At 40.3% G+C, this 16,918-nt stretch overlaps 2 protein-coding genes across 3 annotated transcripts in view; one reads left to right on the top strand and one right to left on the bottom strand.

The window, feature by feature from the left end:
• Positions 1-4,210, bottom strand: part of ablim1a (actin binding LIM protein 1a) — a 41,276-nt gene extending 37,066 nt beyond the window's left edge. The window contains exon 1 of the transcript XR_014894883.1: positions 4,013-4,210. The gene's annotated coding sequence lies outside the window, so the exon portion shown is untranslated. The remainder of the gene's footprint in view (positions 1-4,012) is intronic.
• Positions 3,973-16,881, top strand: fhip2a (FHF complex subunit HOOK interacting protein 2). Of its 2 annotated transcripts, none has more exons than XM_085297395.1 (18): positions 3,973-4,030; positions 5,041-5,195; positions 6,183-6,261; positions 6,790-6,959; positions 7,981-8,085; positions 8,189-8,311; positions 8,436-8,657; positions 8,767-8,963; positions 9,138-9,252; positions 9,415-9,491; positions 9,592-9,784; positions 10,162-10,325; positions 10,907-11,053; positions 11,134-11,224; positions 11,385-11,528; positions 12,799-12,939; positions 13,910-14,013; positions 14,100-16,881. In XM_085297395.1, exons 1-18 carry the CDS (start codon positions 3,973-3,975, stop codon positions 14,209-14,211), a joined length of 2,397 nt encoding a protein of 798 aa, XP_085153521.1. In that variant the 3' UTR covers positions 14,212-16,881. The 2 variants fall into 2 exon arrangements, with proteins under 2 accessions (XP_085153521.1, XP_085153520.1); XM_085297394.1 differs by lacking the exon at positions 3,973-4,030 and adding an exon at positions 4,842-4,918.
• Positions 16,882-16,918: the final 37 nt, after the last annotated feature.

The following is a 16,918-nucleotide window of genomic DNA, read 5'->3' as shown; positions in this document are numbered from 1 at the left end:
AATCTTTGCCATAAGTTAAGTGCATCTTTTATGCCTGGATGATTCACAGGTCAGTGTTAATAACTGCTTTATATTCTAGGGTCAATACAAAGCGTCTTGAGGTGACTGTTGCTGTGATTTGGCGCTATATAAATAAAACTGAACTGAAATGAATTGAATTAAAGTTTTAAGAGGTTTAATAAAAAATTTTTTTTAAAAAACACATTTGTCTGAAAATGTTCAGGTACAAGGACTGAGTGAAAACACACTCAGTGTCTAAAGAAAAACTTTCTTTGGACATTGGTTTCCTGAGAAAGTCTGGAGAACTATTACTCAAGACCACTTTGAAAAAGTGAGAGGACAGTCTGGCTCCTTAGAAGCAAAATATGAAGAAATGAGGGGTGGCCAAAACGTTTCCACAGTTAAATACATCCATAACTTTTTCACAAATCCCGCTAACATACTAACTAAAACGATCATTTAATCTGCTTGGTGGGTGTAATTAGACATTTAATTACATCCAACTGAAAAATTCTTTAGGAAAAAAGCACATATGAAGGATATTTTCAACACAATTTAAAGCTCTACAAAGCAGGAAACCACATATAAAATGCCAGCCTATACGACACCCGGGGTGTAGCTGAAAACATCATAGCCCCACATATTAAAGCTCAATAGTCCAACATGTTGTAAAGTAGCAAAGAACTGACAGCAAATATCCAGCACAAAAAAGTGATTATGCTAAGTAGCATAGCTGCTAGTTCGTTTCTTTTTTTACTTGATTTTTCCAATAATGTACTGTCGGTGGAGAAATTTGATATGCTCATCTCTCAAATACCACCACAATGTGACCTTGAACAATGCACTTAAGCCCCATTTGCTCTGGCTGAACTGCTCAATGGCCATTAATAGCAGACGCACACAGAGCAGCTCATAGGTACGACTGACCAGGATAATGGTTTTATGAAAAATAAATAAAAATTGAGTTAAGAGATTCTAGACAAAAGCAAAAGAGAGGACAGGAAATACGATGAGACTCAAAAGCCCAGAGAGAGCAGCACGCCCGCGAGGGTTAAGGTGGGGTGACTAATGGAAGGGCATCGCTACTACTGAGGTAAAAGCCGATGGCCTTGTGCTGATAACGGGGTGGGCGACTTCAAGGCTGAGAGCACAATAATAGCTTATACTCTCTGGACCACTGAAGGAGAGGCCCGTGATCATAAAGGGACACTGGCAGGAGAAAGTGTAGTAATTTGTGATGATTTTAAACTTCCTTTTTGCTCTTGGATGAAAATCAATCACCAAACGTGCTTCAGTTCTTTCCTGTATACAGTGAAATATTGATAATGACACCACTAGAGATCTAAAACATGAACCGGGCAGACCATTAGACACTTCGTATTGACATCTCGAACATAAATCTCGAAGGAGAGTGGTCATTAGTTTAAATTACACACAATAGGGAACTGCAAGCAGCTGTTACAGTATTGCAGATTAGATTTTTAAAAATACTGTTAAAATTACTCTATATATATTGTGTCATAAGACATGAAAAGTAACAAATTCACACAACTGAGAAACTGGAAATTTTTAGCTTTTTGCTTGAAAAGTGACTTTGCTGAAAGCGTTTAGCAAAATAGTTGCAAATAGTTTTCTGAAAAATTAGATAACACTTAAAATATGGCAAAAAAAATCTGTGGAAATATATTCTGATAGGCCTCAAGATATTGAAACATACGTGCAGATTCTCTACAAAGTAAAGAAAAAGAACGCAATCATATTATGATAGCTAACCATACCAATAATGGCATGTCATGTGATTTGATACAAACTTGTTACAAAGTAAAGAAATTTGTGGTTTGTCGGTGTTTTTTTTTTTTTTTGCTGTGATAATACTTCTTGGCAATAATTCTATTTAGTTTTCCTTAAATGTTGCCACATTTGTAAGAAAAATGCATTTGGGCAGCACCCATTAAAAATTTGCCAAACAGATGTCTGCCATTGACTCTTGTTTGGTATCGTTTATTGGATTGGATGATTGAAGTCTGAAGAAACAAGACAAACCCACCATTTAACAATTTATTCATCTAACAAACAGAGCCCTCTGCAGCATGTTGAGGAACCATGCAGAGCCACAACAGCCTGGCATCACCTCCTCATGGCTGGTCACACAGTCCTGTGGGATGGTGTCTTATTTTTCAACTGGCTTTTGTCACAAGTCAGCCAGTGTGTTTGTGTTGGTCACTCTGACATGAACAGCACGCCTATGCTGATCAAACAAGTGTTCAGTGGCCACTTCATTTTCAACTCCCAAATTCTGGTCGTGGTCTCTTATAAACCCCGCTTTGTGTGATGTGCATTATAATCTTGGAGGATAGAGTTCTCTAGAAATATGGTATTGTCCACTGGTTGCAGAATCTCGTCATCACCATCATACAGTACTTGGCCTTCCATTTGGAAATGGTACCAGGGCTCACCTGCTGCAACTTAGCTTTGCAGATGACGCAAGCCCTAACCAGATCTGTCAAACATGGCCTGTTTGGAGCAGACAACAACTGACCGCTCTACCAGGGTCCAAGCTCGCATGTGCAAGAGTCAAAAGGAGAATAAGCTGTTTGCCACTGACAAAGTGGCAAATTTTACATCAACTCTGCTGTTTCAACCCACAAATGCATTTTCCTTATAAATTGGAAGCATTTAAGGAGAAATAAACAGGCTTTCCAGGGGTATCAGGATTTTTTGCCAAGAAAGATTGTTACAACAAAAGAATAATCGTGTGTATTGTTTTATACTATCAAACATGTAATGTCAGATGACTTGATGTGACATATTGATGAAAAAGCTCTTGTTTGTGCCTGATTTATCCACATATTAGTAACCTCATGTTTGTCTAAACAGCACGGAGATGACTGGCATATACAACCATAGGATGTAGGATGCAATTAATTCCCAGGAATGGTGATTGGCTGTTTGCAGGAGCTTAAGTGTGCTAATCACATCTATGTACCACAGGGGCACTTTTTAAGCAGTGGGCTCTTAGCTTCATCGATCTCCACCAGCAGATACAGTAGTCCACATCGGTAATGGGAGGGAGTTCAAAGCCTTCTTGCTATACAAGGCTCTGTCATATAGAGTCTGGAGGGGAGATATCTGCTGAATAGTCAGCTTCTTTAGAAAAAAAAAACAAAAAACGATGCTGTTTTACCCACTAAATGGATCAGACTGATCATAATGAACCAAACTACAGATTTAATATGATAACCCTGATGCCATGTTTAGCTTTTTATTCAGCTCTGGTCAGTCAGACCATCTGATCACAGCTATAGCAGGAACAGCTGGATGCTGTGCCTGAGCGCAAAGTCACCTGACAGAAATCCAAGACAGCACAAAAGCCTGTGGAAACAAGCTCCTCTTATCCACCTGCCTGAACTGTTTGCTCATACTCAGCCAAAAAATGTCAATCTTGCAAAAACATCTGGACAACTCAGACTGCAAGGAATTATAGTTTGTATTTAGCATGCATTTTCTAAAATAATAATAATAAAATAAATAAAAGGTACTTTCTATCACCTGATCTCACCGGTTAATCCTTACCAAATGATGATTATCAAACGCCTGCTGTTGACTGACTATTCTCCACCAACAGCCAGCAGGTTTGAACTAATGACACGCACCTCCCTGATTAAAGGAGCAATCACAGAGCTGCTTGTCATTTTTTAAGGCTTAGATCTATCTTTAGGTTTTATGGAGAGCAACGAAGTAAGTTGTAGGCTATTAAAAAAAAGAAAAAAGGGAGAAAGACTGCAGCGGTGGAAGCTGTAGTTTCAGCTATGCACCGGTGTAACCTACTTACAATATCAGTGTCATTACCGCAGCCCGATCCTCCGTAAGACGGTGCAGCGGGACTCCCTTCTCCATCTCACCCATCCTCGAACCGAGATCCCCTCCTCCTCCACCACCTCCTCCAACATCAAGAGACTTTCCCCCCTCTGTATGTACTGTTATGAAGGCTTCTGCGGCAAAAGATACTCACCTCTAGCAGACATGCCCGGTAGGTAGAGTCTCTTCTTTCTTTGCCGAAATGAACGGGAGAAGATGGCCCGGTGCAGCTGTGCAGAAGGTTGACAGTGTGATATTTCTGATGCTTTAAGTTTGAGCCTGTCATTTATTGGGATTGAGCGCAAGGACACACATACAGCCTGCGATTTGGTGGACTAGACTAGAACGAGCGGTGAAGAGGCACTTTCCAGCGACAGGGCGTGTCCTGGATCAGGCAGCATCCCTTTTCCCCCCCTCTCTTATTTTCCAACAAGTTTGTGCCCATATTTGAACCTAATATCATGGAATTATTAAGGAATAAATTAAATCATGCTTGAAATTCCTTGCCTGCAGCTGCTGTCGGCTCACCTAAACGTTAAACCGGGTATAGCCTACTTTCTGCCGGGGATGACTGTGCTGTTCTGGACGTGAGTTGGTCTAAATCATAAAGTTGACAGGCACTCAGGAGATGTGACTGTTGTTTCCCCCCCTGTTTTCCCATTAATATGACTACTTCTCTGGCAAACTCCTCCCTCACGTGACCTCCTAAACTTTACTCTTAAAGTGACACTTTAAGCAAGCATATAAACTCTGTCCTGCAGCGGAAAAAACGCCTAATTTCAGATGGGAAATCAGTGCATTATCAGGGAGAGTATTTATAGTTATTAATTAACACTTCACTTGAGCTTATCGGTGGCTAAACCTGTGCCACTGAATATATGAAGCGAACATGTTTAACTGAATGTTGATCTCGGTTTGTTATTGAATTTATTGGTTTATAACTCATTTAGTATGCCTTGATAGTTGTCAACCATCAGAAGGGCTTGTTTAGTGCTCTCACGCCCCCTGGTGGTTGTCTCCATAACAAGCGTTTGGCGAAGGAAGTGCCACCGTGTCCAAAGTGAGCCTACGTTAACTCTCTGTAGACGTCTTGTTTACAGTACCTGTGCCAGGCCTGTAAAGTCCTGTTGTCGACAACGTGCTACGTGTTTTATTGCTTACATTTTTTTCTTTCGTTACAAGGGTCATTGTATGAAACCTCCAATCTGGATCGAGGTAGTAGCAATAGGAAGAAGAAGATAGAGGAATTCTCTAGGTCTTCTCGAGAGAAACTAGTCCAGTCGAAGAACAAAATGTTCTCCAAATTTACGTCCATTCTCCAGCACGCTGTAGAAGCGGTAAGTTTTTAACCGATGTTGATTTTATTTGTTGCCTGGCTTTTGTGTTACGTCTTTCTTTTGTTTTCCAGACACCATATATCACTACGCCAAACAAGGCTATCGTAGCTAATTGTTAAGCTAACCAATTCGCTTCGGCTAACGTTAGCGCTTTGTGTTTTTGTTGTCAGTTTGCTCATTCTGGTTACCTATGAATGTGCCTGAGTATGTGCCATGACAAAGTACTAAGTAGCCTTTTTTGTAATTGCAGCATGTCATCTGTCTGCATATAGCTTGGTAAACTGAGCTTGATAGATGCCGAGTTAGCTTATAATACCACCGAGATGCTAAGCTAACATTGTAGCTAGCTATCCCGTTTCAAACAGAAGGCTCTCGTCTTCAGGAGTGGTGTCAGAATAATTGGGTAACCGTGTTTGATATTGCGCAAACGCCTTAACGTTAATACCAAAGGGAACATGTGTGAGTTGTCCTCCTCAGCAGTATTTAAGAACTCAGTATTAGCATGCTATCACGCCAGGCAGACAACTAGCTAGAAACCAGTAATAACGTGTCTCAGCTCTGTTTTCCAGCTGTTTGAAACCACGCACAATACAGGCAACTCAAAGTGAATAACTCTGACTTCAAATGCGGTCAGACTATCAATCCACTTCTAAATAGCACTTACTGAGTAAACGTCCAAAATCAACTTACAACTCTGGGACATACTGTTATATTTGTTTATGTATTTTAAGTAGATTTCAAATAGTAAAACTCTCATGTTACCTGACAACGAAATCGTTTACGCCATTATAAATGTTTTTGCAAACTGCTGGGCTTGAAATGCGATCACATCACAATCAAGGTGTCTTGTAGCTGCACATGAGAACCATTTAGCACGAGAATATATTAATGTCTCTGTTTGAAAGTGAGTGATATATGTAGAAATGTAATTATAATCATTAGTCTCTCGATTATCATAAGCTCATCTTTTCAAAATTTATTTTTCAGCTTGCCCCTTCGCTGCCATTACAGGAAGACTTTGTCTATCACTGGAAGGCCATTACACATTATTACATTGAGACTTCTGGTAAGGACTGTCTGAAACAATAAGTTAGAATCTATATCTTGACATCCACACAGATTCATGTAGTGATTTTTTTTTTTTTTTTGGGGGGGGGGGGGAATCTTGTCACAAGTAGCTTTGTTTGGTTTTGCCTGATGTTCTTATGTTTGATGCTGTCATTTACTGCACCAATCTAATATCGGTGCGCATGTTAGAAGCTCCCCACTCTGTGAAAAGAAGATTAAATGGAAAAACTTTACTGTGCAGTCAAATGTAATATTGGCTGCCATCAAAATGAACTAATACTGTCCACACCACTGTCCACAATTGATGATCAAACTTTCCTAATTATGCAGTGTGTCAGAAAGATGACTGACATATTTTATAAATGTAACTACAAATGTGTTATGTTGTTACTAGCTGTGCTTCTGTATGTGAACAAAAAATGTGAAAAACAAATGAAGCTGTTGCATGGACTGCTAAAGATTGGTAAGGCATTTTCCCCTCATGTTTTTAATATTTCTCATATCTTTCTATGAATTTGCTTGTTAGATGACAAAGCGCCAGTTACAGACACCAACATCCCATCCCACCTGGAACAGATGCTGGACATCCTGACCCAGGAGGAAGCCGAAAGGGAGTCTGGAGAGACAGGACCCTGCATGGAGTATCTCTTACACCATAAGATCCTGGAGACTCTCTACACCTTGGGCAAGGCAGATGTAAGGCACTCATGCTTTTGCTGACTACATACAGGAAAGTAAACATAGAGTCCTAATATTGACACTATGACTATTTTTGTTATAATGAGTTGATGATTGTAATTCTCTCACTGATAAATTAAAAAACTTCAGCGAGAAAGTAGCAGGAAATGTACAGGTGGAGTTGAAAGTACAGGCCAGTTAAAATAGTTGATGGCTGCGTTAGCACAGCATTTGGCTACATTTCTAGTGAGGTGGAGGTCAGGTTATGTTGAAGGGTTTCAAAGGTGTTTGCTGTTACGAAATAGCTGTGGTAAAGATATGCTGCTAAACTATAAATATCCAGTTATTTTGGTTGTTCAATAGTCTGTTTGATTATTGTTCCTAAATATATGATAAGCAGTTTTTTTTCTCTTCACTTAAAAAAAAATATCTAAGCTTAAGGATTTTTTCACTTTCCAGCTCTAACGATTAGTCCATAAACATTGAAGAGTGCAAAGGACAATTTGCAAGGCTTTAGTTGCTGGAGGTGAACATAAAACTCCCGAAAATTGCAGAGCAAGTTTCATGTCCTTCATTCAGACTGACATGTTGTTGTTGTAAAATACAAATTTACAGTAAATCCTTACTGCCGTGAAGACAGTGTCAGTGACTGGTCAGATTAACAAGAAACAACTGTCACAATATAGACGCCCATTTAAGTAACCTGACTGTCAAAACTAGTGTGCAGCACATAAATAGGCCTGTTCTGTCAGTGTTGTGTCAACGTCTGAATGAAGCTGTGGGAAACAGTCAAGGTTAAAGCTTTCTGTGTCTGGATGTCATTATGCTGTCACTGTCACAGACTGATGGAGCCAGAATTGGTCTGTTTTCTATGTGTGTAAATAGCAGTATTGTTGAATAGCAAGGTTGTGATTTAAATTGTGAGTACTGGGTCTATGGAGGTTGGTGTAGGCTGACACTTTCTGTCACGAGTAGTAACAATAAATACAAAAACTGTCACTGGCATCATGAAGTTCAATAAATGGTGTTTTCCCACCAGTGTCCTCCTGGAATGAAGCAGCAGGTGCTCACCTTCTACACAAAGCTGCTGGCACATATTCGACAGCCCCTCCTGCCACACATCAACGTCCACAGACCTGTACAGGTGAGAAGTGCTGCAGTCTGGATTTCCTAAAAATATTCTGCTAACTGACACATTATGTAACTTGCTTGGATCTTGTTTTGTGACTGTGACGTGACCCTGTCAGAAACTGATCCGTCTGTGCGGTGAGGTGCTTGCTGCTCCTACAGAAAATGAAGAGATCCAGTTCCTTTGTATAGTCTGTGCCAAACTGAAGCAGGACCCTTATCTCGTCAACTTCTTCTTAGAGGTAGGCTGCTAGGGCACCAGAGATCTGCACAATTGGGGAAATATTTCACAAGCAAATATTTCTTCTTTTTTTTTTTAAGCACATCATTCAGAGAGTATGTCTTATCCTTGACGTTGTTTGTTAGAATAAGTCAAAGAGACCTGAGATAAAGAGCCCTGTGGCAACAGAAGGGGGGAAGGAAAACGCCTTGTCTCCAGACACTGGTCAGTCTCTGGCACAGGAACAAGCTGACCACCAAGATGAACCACAGGCTGCAGCTGCTGTCTCCACATCCAGTCCAACAAGTAACAATAACAGCAACAACTACAATCTGGTCACCTCCCTGCTCAACCTCACAAAGAGTCCTGTAAGTGTTCCCTGTATGAAGATGATTTATTTATGTATGTAAAGTCTTTCTCTTTTGAAGCTCTCAGTTTGAAATCATGAGCTGTGTCATATATTTTTCCTGTCCACAGGATGGCAGGATTGTGGTGAAGGCTTGTGAGGGCCTGATGCTGCTGGTCAGTTTACCAGAGCCTGCTGCTGCCAAGTGTTTGACTGAAAACACAGAGCTCTGTGAGCTTCTCACCGACAGGCTGGTCTCCTTTTATAAAGCCCTGCCACAGTCCATGGACCCCTTGGACATTGAGACTGTAGAGTCGGTCAACTGGGGGTAAATTTCTCAGTAAAACTTCATACTAAATAAAGTGACTCATAAATACTTATCTGCAGATCTGATTATTCCTGAAATAGTGTGCTCTGCTGAATACTATTTTTAGTGGTTTTATTATTTGATTTATTTGAATCCGTCCTTTAATACCTGTATTTTTTCTTCTCCCTCCTTTAGTCTAGATGTATATAACCTGAAGGAGGATGCTGCTGTCTTCACAGGGAAGAGGGCTCTCATCTCCTTCTTGTCCTGGCTTGATTACTGTGATCAGCTCATCAAGGAAGCACAGAAGGTTCTTACCCAGTGCTGACTCACTGTATTTTGATGACTCATATCATGAACAGACAGAATAAAAGAGTCTTTCCAAGGAAGGTTTTTTTTTTTTTTTTTTTAATAAATTAAATACACAAAAGGCTGAACAACATTTTTTTGTCTTGTCTTCACTGTCTTGCAGTCAGCAGCTGCAGTGATGGCAAAAGCAGTGAGAGAAAGATTCTTTGTTTCTGTGATGGAACCACAGCTTATGCAGACGTGAGGCCCTCTTTGAAACATCAATCATCATGTTTGTGGTCCTGTCAGTGTGCTACAGGCGTTGTCATGACTGCTGCTGTGGGTTTGTGCATTCATGTAGGTCTGAGGTTGGCATCCTGACCTCGACAGCTCTGCTGAACAGAATCATAAGGCAGGTGACATCGGAGGCTCTGCTGCAGGAGATGGTTTACTTCCTGCTGGGAGAGGAGAGAGAACCCGAGACTTCAGCTACAATCGCTCAGAATCCACTTAGACACAGACTCATCGAGCACTGTGATCACCTGTCAGATGAGGTTATTATACTGCATGCATCTTTACCACTATTTATTTCTGCAAACCCAACTCATTCAGGCCTTAATATTACACTTTTTTTATACTGAATTGTAGCTAATATCTTTAAAAAGCATAAATGGCCATCTGCCTTTCAAGGACTCTGAGTTCCAACGAAACATATGATTAACCCAAAGCCCATGAATTTTAATTAGTATTTGTAAGAGCCATTGTAGTCTTTTTCATCAAACAAAAGGCAGCTGAATCATCTGTTTGATTCTTCAGCAGTCGCTGCCTACTTTTCTGTTAGTGAGAAAACACTTAACTAGCTTAACTGCTTTTGCACTCTTTGCACTTATTGAATGAGAAGAGCCTTACTCCTTTCTTTGTCCCACCTCAGATCAGCATCATGACCCTGCGGCTATTTGAGCAGTTAATCCAGAAGCCCAACCAGCACATCCTCCACAACTTGGTGCTGCGCAGCCTGGAGGAGAGGAATTACCTGGAGAATAAACCACAGGAAGAGCGGGAGCCGCTCGAAAATGGCCAGCCTCATGATGCTGTGTAAGGACCCCCTTATGACCTTTAACCTCCCCTGAGCTGCTGGAAGTTGAAGATCCTCTGCACAAATGCAACAATTTTGAAATAAAACCAATGCATGAAGTAGCTGTGTTTTCAAGATATCTTATTACTTCTCATGCATAATTAGTGTGTGTTTTAATTGGTCAAATTCCTTTGAGCCTTGATTATGTAGGCTCACAAAAATGCAACTCGGCTAATTATTTACATAAATCAAGGCTGTGTGAGACTGAAACATAATGAGAAATAATTTGCATGTTTCTTCTTGTGCACAGTAATGAAAATCTCAATTAAGACGAACTCTCATGAGAGCTTCTTTCACTTGGTAATTGATTGTTTTTCATTCAGTAGCATTCAGTTGCTTGATGCATTAGTGTTATAATATATTTTCTCAAATAATCAATTTGAAGCCTTGAAGGACTTCAGTCTCACTGACAAATTATACAAAGCTCCAAGCTGCCACAGACACACAAAGGGCCATAAAATACTGTGATGCAGATGTGGGTTTTCTCAAATGCGCAGGGATCTGAGGCAAATCACTTTATGAATAAATGTTTTCTCTACAGAGATCTTGAGGAGGATCCACTGTTTGGTGATGACCTTTCTCCAGAGAGGAAGCTGTCTGGGTCTGACTGGCTCAGCACTTCTCCACCACAAAGTCCTGACCATTCAAAGTCTGAGGGGAAAACAGAAGTCCACAAGATCGTGAACAGGTGCGCAGTTTGTTCATGGTGATGCACCGTGCATCGCTCAGCTCAGCTCAGTTCTCACTGTTAAACTCTGTCACCTGCAGTTTCCTGTGTCTGGTCCCCGATGAGGCCAAGTCATCATATCACGTTGAAGGCACAGGATACGACACCTACCTCAGAGATGCACACAGACAGGTGAGAGTGCTGTAGGTTACTGTAAAGCTTGTGACACACTGGACAACAAATAGAGAAAAATCTGTCACAGTGCTCTCTGGGACTGTTTTGATCCCCTGACAGTGCTGCAGCAGCTCATTCTGTATTGCTGCTTATTATTTTTCTTCATTGTTATTCTCAGTTCAGGGACTATTGTGGCATCTGCCAGCGGTGGGATTGGAGGGGAAATCCAAAGCCTTTTGAGAAGTGTAACTTGGACATCCCGTTCTTTGAGGGCCACTTCCTTAAGGTTCTCTTCGACAGGATGGGTCGCATCCTAGATCAAGTGAGTGTAATCTGTACTGCAGTATTTTCATAATTCAGATCAAGTGCTTGCTGTAGTGTTGATATATGCATTAATTCCTTCTTACTCCTCCGTTCCAGTAAAGCAAGAGAAGGTTAAAAAAAAAAAAGTTCAACTTTAGTTCTAATTAAATAAGTAGTGTAAATACAGCTGTCGAGTGAGATCCACACAAATTAAAATGAAACTAGTTGATTATTCAAACTGATTTAATGTTCCCACACTTCCAACAGTTATTAGATTTGCTGCTGTCAGAAAAAAATGAAACACTGCTGCTTGCAGTTTACTGTGAGTGATGCCTCTCATGTTGGGCTTACAGAGATTACAGAGATTTTCTATTTTGTTTGCTTAATAATGACCACTGAAAGCCAGAACTTTACGGTCATTGTGAAGATGACTAATAAAGATTCAAAGGAAATATTCACTCTTTGGAACATGGGTTTGTTTCAAATCAACACGGCCCTTCTGCTCACCAGTGTCCAATTTACATTAAACTTTTAATAATATGAAATTGTAGCTTCACTTTAAATACTTTTCATGATATGTAATTTTGTTTATTTTCAAAAATGGTCTGTCGACCCACTTTGAGAAAAAATATTAAAGACAAAATCATGATAATTTCCTTGCCCTTTCTTACCATCAGAATTAATCAGAATCTGTAATCTGGCACAGATACATTAAAAAGATGTCAGATAATTGACTAGTAAAAATATGAAACAAAATCTTATATTTGAGTACACACCGATAAAAAACTTCACAGTGCAAAAGACAACTAGTGAAAAATTCTCTGTGATATATAGTTGAATTTCACACTGTAAAATAAAGCGTGCACTTGAGTTTCAACAGCAAATTCTGAGTTATAAAAATGAATAAAACGTGATTTTCATGCTGGGTTGAGCAAATATAACAAGCTGTACCACAGAAACAACAATAAAATAAATTAGCTTCACATATCAAATACTTTTGAAGATTTAAAAGTTTACAGCACGTCGTATATATGTTCGGACCTAAAACTGTGACATTGTTGTTGCGAATCGGAGATGCTCAAGCAGAACATGAATGAACAGAATGACTCAAGTAGAGTTTGGAGCGTATTTAGGAAATCAAAACTAAAAGCTGTCAGTCAGTCGGTTACGTAAATAAACTCTCACTTTGTGTTGTTTTCATGTTGTTACTTATTGTGAAGGAAAATTTTCAAAACTCTCGATCAGATCATTTTTATTTATTTAAATCTTCTTGCCTCTCTGTCCTCCAGCCCTATGATGTCAACCTGCAGGTGACTGCCGTGCTGTCCAAACTGTCTTTGTTGCCACACCCTCACTTGAATGAATACCTGCTGGACCCCTATATCAACCTGGCCCCTGGATGCAGGTCCCTGTTCTCTGTCATCGTCAGGGTAAGGTGCCCATCTTGATTGTGCTACAGCTGCAACTTGCAATCTTGTTTCCTTTTAAAGTAGTTGACCAGGATGTGACCGCTCGAGTCATTTGTTGTCTTCAAAGGAATTTTGATGCACAAGACGGCGATTAGATGGACTCGGTCTGCTGTCACTTTGGGAATTAATGGGATTGAGTCGGCAATTACATGCAATCTGTTTGTGAAAATACAATGATTAACTGCGATTAATCGGTGAAAATATTTCTCAAATATTGACATAGTTGCTGCAAAATCACAAAGATGTTTGGCAAAATTGCTTTTATAAACATAACCAGTTGGAAACCAGTTCAGTCGAGTCCCCTATTGCAAGGAGGCATGTCTCAGATGAGAGGATTGTTGGAAACATGTTGTCAGTCTGTCTGGGAGTGACTGGATTCAGCTCGAGTCAGATTGTTTGGAGACAGTTTGCCTCCCAGTAGTTGCCCTGTACAAAAAATAAAAAGTGGTCACTGCAGCTGCTTGGAGTTGGACCCCAAATGCAAAACGATTTCAGTGCAACCCCTGGGCAACTAGCAATGTTTCTGGTTGCAAGGAGGTAGCTGTCCTCTTTTCATTCTAGTGTGACTGATCCATTAGAGTGTAATTATCTTATCCATCATTGATAGGAGACACTTCGTTGCCCAGAGCTCAAAGCCCAACTTTAATTTGTGTGCTGGGAGATTTATTACTTTTCTTGATTGATTAGTGCTGCTGCGTGCCATTTTGAATCTGGCTTCATGGTAATCTTGCTCACCCTGCTTCTTACCGGCTACAACACCAACTCGTTTTATTGTGGGAGTCAGTTCAAATCCATGAAATCTGAAGTGGAACACAATGTAAAAGTAGTTTTAGATAGTAGTAGATGTGATTTACTGCTGTTGCTCAAATTAGCTGCTGTGTTTTTGTAATTGCTCTGCATTCGTGTGTGTGTGTGTGTGTGTGTGTGTTAGGTGGTTGGAGATCTCATGTTGAGGATTCACCGTATCCCAGACTTCACACCCAAACTCTTGCTTGTGAGGAAGAGATTATTAGGCATGGAGCCAGAGGGCATCACGTACGTACTTCCACATGATTCTGGGTCGTATGTTCTGAGGTGACTTTCAGGGGATATTCTCACCTTTCTGTTTGCCCTCCCTTTAGTATCGACCACATGACCTTGCTGGAGGGGGTGATTGTGCTGGAGGAGTTCTGCAAAGAGTTGGCAGCCATCGCCTTCGTCAAATACCACGCAGCTGCCTCGTCCTCGCCGTAATCGTCCTGCTGTTCGTCCATCTGCCTCGACCGGGCAGACAGGTCAGGATGGAACTGGGCTATTGGAGGTGCCGTAGTACCGGTGGCACAGGGTCGGCAAAATATTACCACTAACTGTTCATCTCTGTCAGACTGTTAAAGCCCACACCGACGGGTGTCATCACTCCCCTTCCTCTGACCTCTCGGGCTTCACTATAAAACTGTCTCAGTCTTGTTTTTGAGCACAGACAGACACTGTCCAGCCAGCAGAGGAATAAGAGGAGGAGAGAGGTTGGGGTGCAGAGAAATGTTCACTGGACTCTTTTGAGCCTCTGCAAATTTTCTCACAGCCCCATCCTTCCATCTTTGTTTTTCACCTGCCAAAAGATGACAGCCCTGTAATTTACTACATCAAGGACGAAAGATGTTTGTGTATTTATTTTCTGTCCCATTACCACCCATCTGTAAATGTCATTGCCTTAGTGTGGACTCACACCTTTCAGTTAAAGAAAACTGTTTCCTTTTGAAACATTTTTTTTAATCTTTACCCCTCACATCGTTGTCTGTTTGAAGACAAGCAGAATCATCATGTGCGTATATGTACCTGTAGTTACATCTAAAGAGCTGTAGTGTTTGAAGATGCTGCGCTCGTGTTTTAAATGCCAAGTCATCGTATTTATTTGTCTGCTTTCAGGTTGCCTTTTTTTTAACTAATGTAAACAGTCTGTGTAATGACTGACTGAGAGGATCCTCTTTAGTGTTCATTTTCTTTCCTCAGTTTGTAAGTGCTTCGCTCTGAAAGCTCATCTGTAATCACCGTCATCCAAAGATATCACCATCCGTCGCTTTTTGTTAAATGAAAATGGTGAATTTGCAAATTCTGCCAATTTGCACATGGACCTTCATTGCACTTGTTACATTATAAGTTCATTGGTTTGTCGAGACGTCTTTGTGCAGACTGCGTATCCAGTGTTGGAATTTTCATACACCAGTGTTTGATATATTTTAAGACATGCTTGTTTTATTTGTGTTTGCACGCTTTCTCTATAATTATCGATTAATTTATTTGATCCATTCAAGGGAAAACATGGCGAAACCAACCCTATTGATTTTATTTATCAGTCGTAAATAGGACTTGGGGCATGCAACACAATGTTTTTCTTCCTTTTGTTGGCTTATTACATTTAAAACTTTATTTTGGGTTGTTTGCATCTACAAGTTGTAAACAGTTGAACCACATTTGGATTTCAACTTTTCCTTTTTTTTTTGTCCAATGATTCCCAAGAACCACGGTAAATTAGATTGGAGGAAACCCTTTAAAAGGAGTCCTGTTTTCAGTTAGGAAACTGGAGTAGTTGTAGGAGCTCTGAGCTCCTTCAAAGGTTATCATGACTTCCTACAATGTGTTGCGTTTACTTGCAGTGTTACTTTTATATCCAAATCTTGAATGGCAAGGAAATGTACTCGGTGCTGTGTATTGTTGGGGCGGATTATGTGCTCGTATGTTGTGCGGATCTCTCGGGACGTGAAATTAAGCGTCTCGGCTCACAGATCAATTATGAATTACAAAAAGGATTTGAATTAGTCTGTATCAATATGCTACTTAATGTAACTTTTGTTGCTTGTGTGTTCCCAGTGTGAATGTTTCCGTTCTATGGGATGGTCTTTGAGCACTGAGTTTGATTTAGTTGCGTAACTTTGCTGTGGAGAATCATTCATTGAAGCCATGACTCGCTGGTCTTGATCCTTTGTTTTTGCACCCATTTCCTCCTGGCCCCACCTCGAAACCATCACTTAAGCTACATTATGCAATTGCTTGCAATGAATCAAATTTGCACATCGTCTTCATCAATGTTTTTAATATATATTTACACATCAAAAAGCTTTTTTCTCTTTCTTTTAAATATTTTGTTGCGTGAACCAAAAAAAAGAAAAGTCGAGGATGTCAGGAGAGTAACATTTCTACTTTAATTTTAAACCTTTGTTTTTGAACCTGTCAATTGTTCACACTTTTTTTAAATCAACCGTGTTTCCAACCTTTTCTGTATAGTTGTATATTGTAAGTGTACACTAGCAATAGATATACTAGCTGGTGTAAATGCATGCTTCTACATTATTTTTTAAAGGCAGTCCAGCCATCTGTGACGATTTCTCTGCTGTCAGCACTTTGGTCTTTGGAAATAAGACGCCTTACTTCACACTGTGGATTTCTGAGGGCTCCTGGAATCAGTGTGGAAGGGGGTTTCTGCTTCTTTGCAGTCTGTTGTAATCTTACTATGCTTCTCTTATGTTATGTGGGCTTGTTTTGGTTTGTGAAGATATACAGGACTCTGTGTAGTCAAAACTCTGATGCCAGTTAATTTCATGTCTTGTCATCTTAGACCAATCACTGTATCATGTTGATCACTGCTCATCTCTTAAATAGGAAGAGTCTTCTACTTCCATCTCATTGGGGTTTCATTCTGTGATTGTGCGATGGCTAATTTAAACAGGAAAAGGTGCACGCTCGCGCCTCCCAATGCTTCAGAATACCGAGAAGCAATCACTGCAGTATTGTGCGCACTCAGAGGCATCGGTTGATTTATTCCTCATCAGCTGTCTTCATCACTGCTCTTATACACACAAAAGGTTTCATTCAGGACAATATGGTTTTGACATTCTCCGTCCCAATTAAAAAAAAAAAAAAAACAAAGTTCCTCAGCAGGAGATGTGGTCATTCTTTGAACAGT

This window comes from Mchenga conophoros, linkage group LG13 (assembly GCF_057382185.1).
Source record: "Mchenga conophoros isolate Kocher_MC1m ecotype Shallow Benthic linkage group LG13, M_conophoros_male_GT1.1, whole genome shotgun sequence".
NCBI classification, from domain to species: Eukaryota; Metazoa; Chordata; class Actinopteri; order Cichliformes; family Cichlidae; genus Mchenga; species Mchenga conophoros.
Note: the sequence above shows the minus strand (reverse complement) of the source record. Positions and strands in the feature narration are given on the sequence as shown.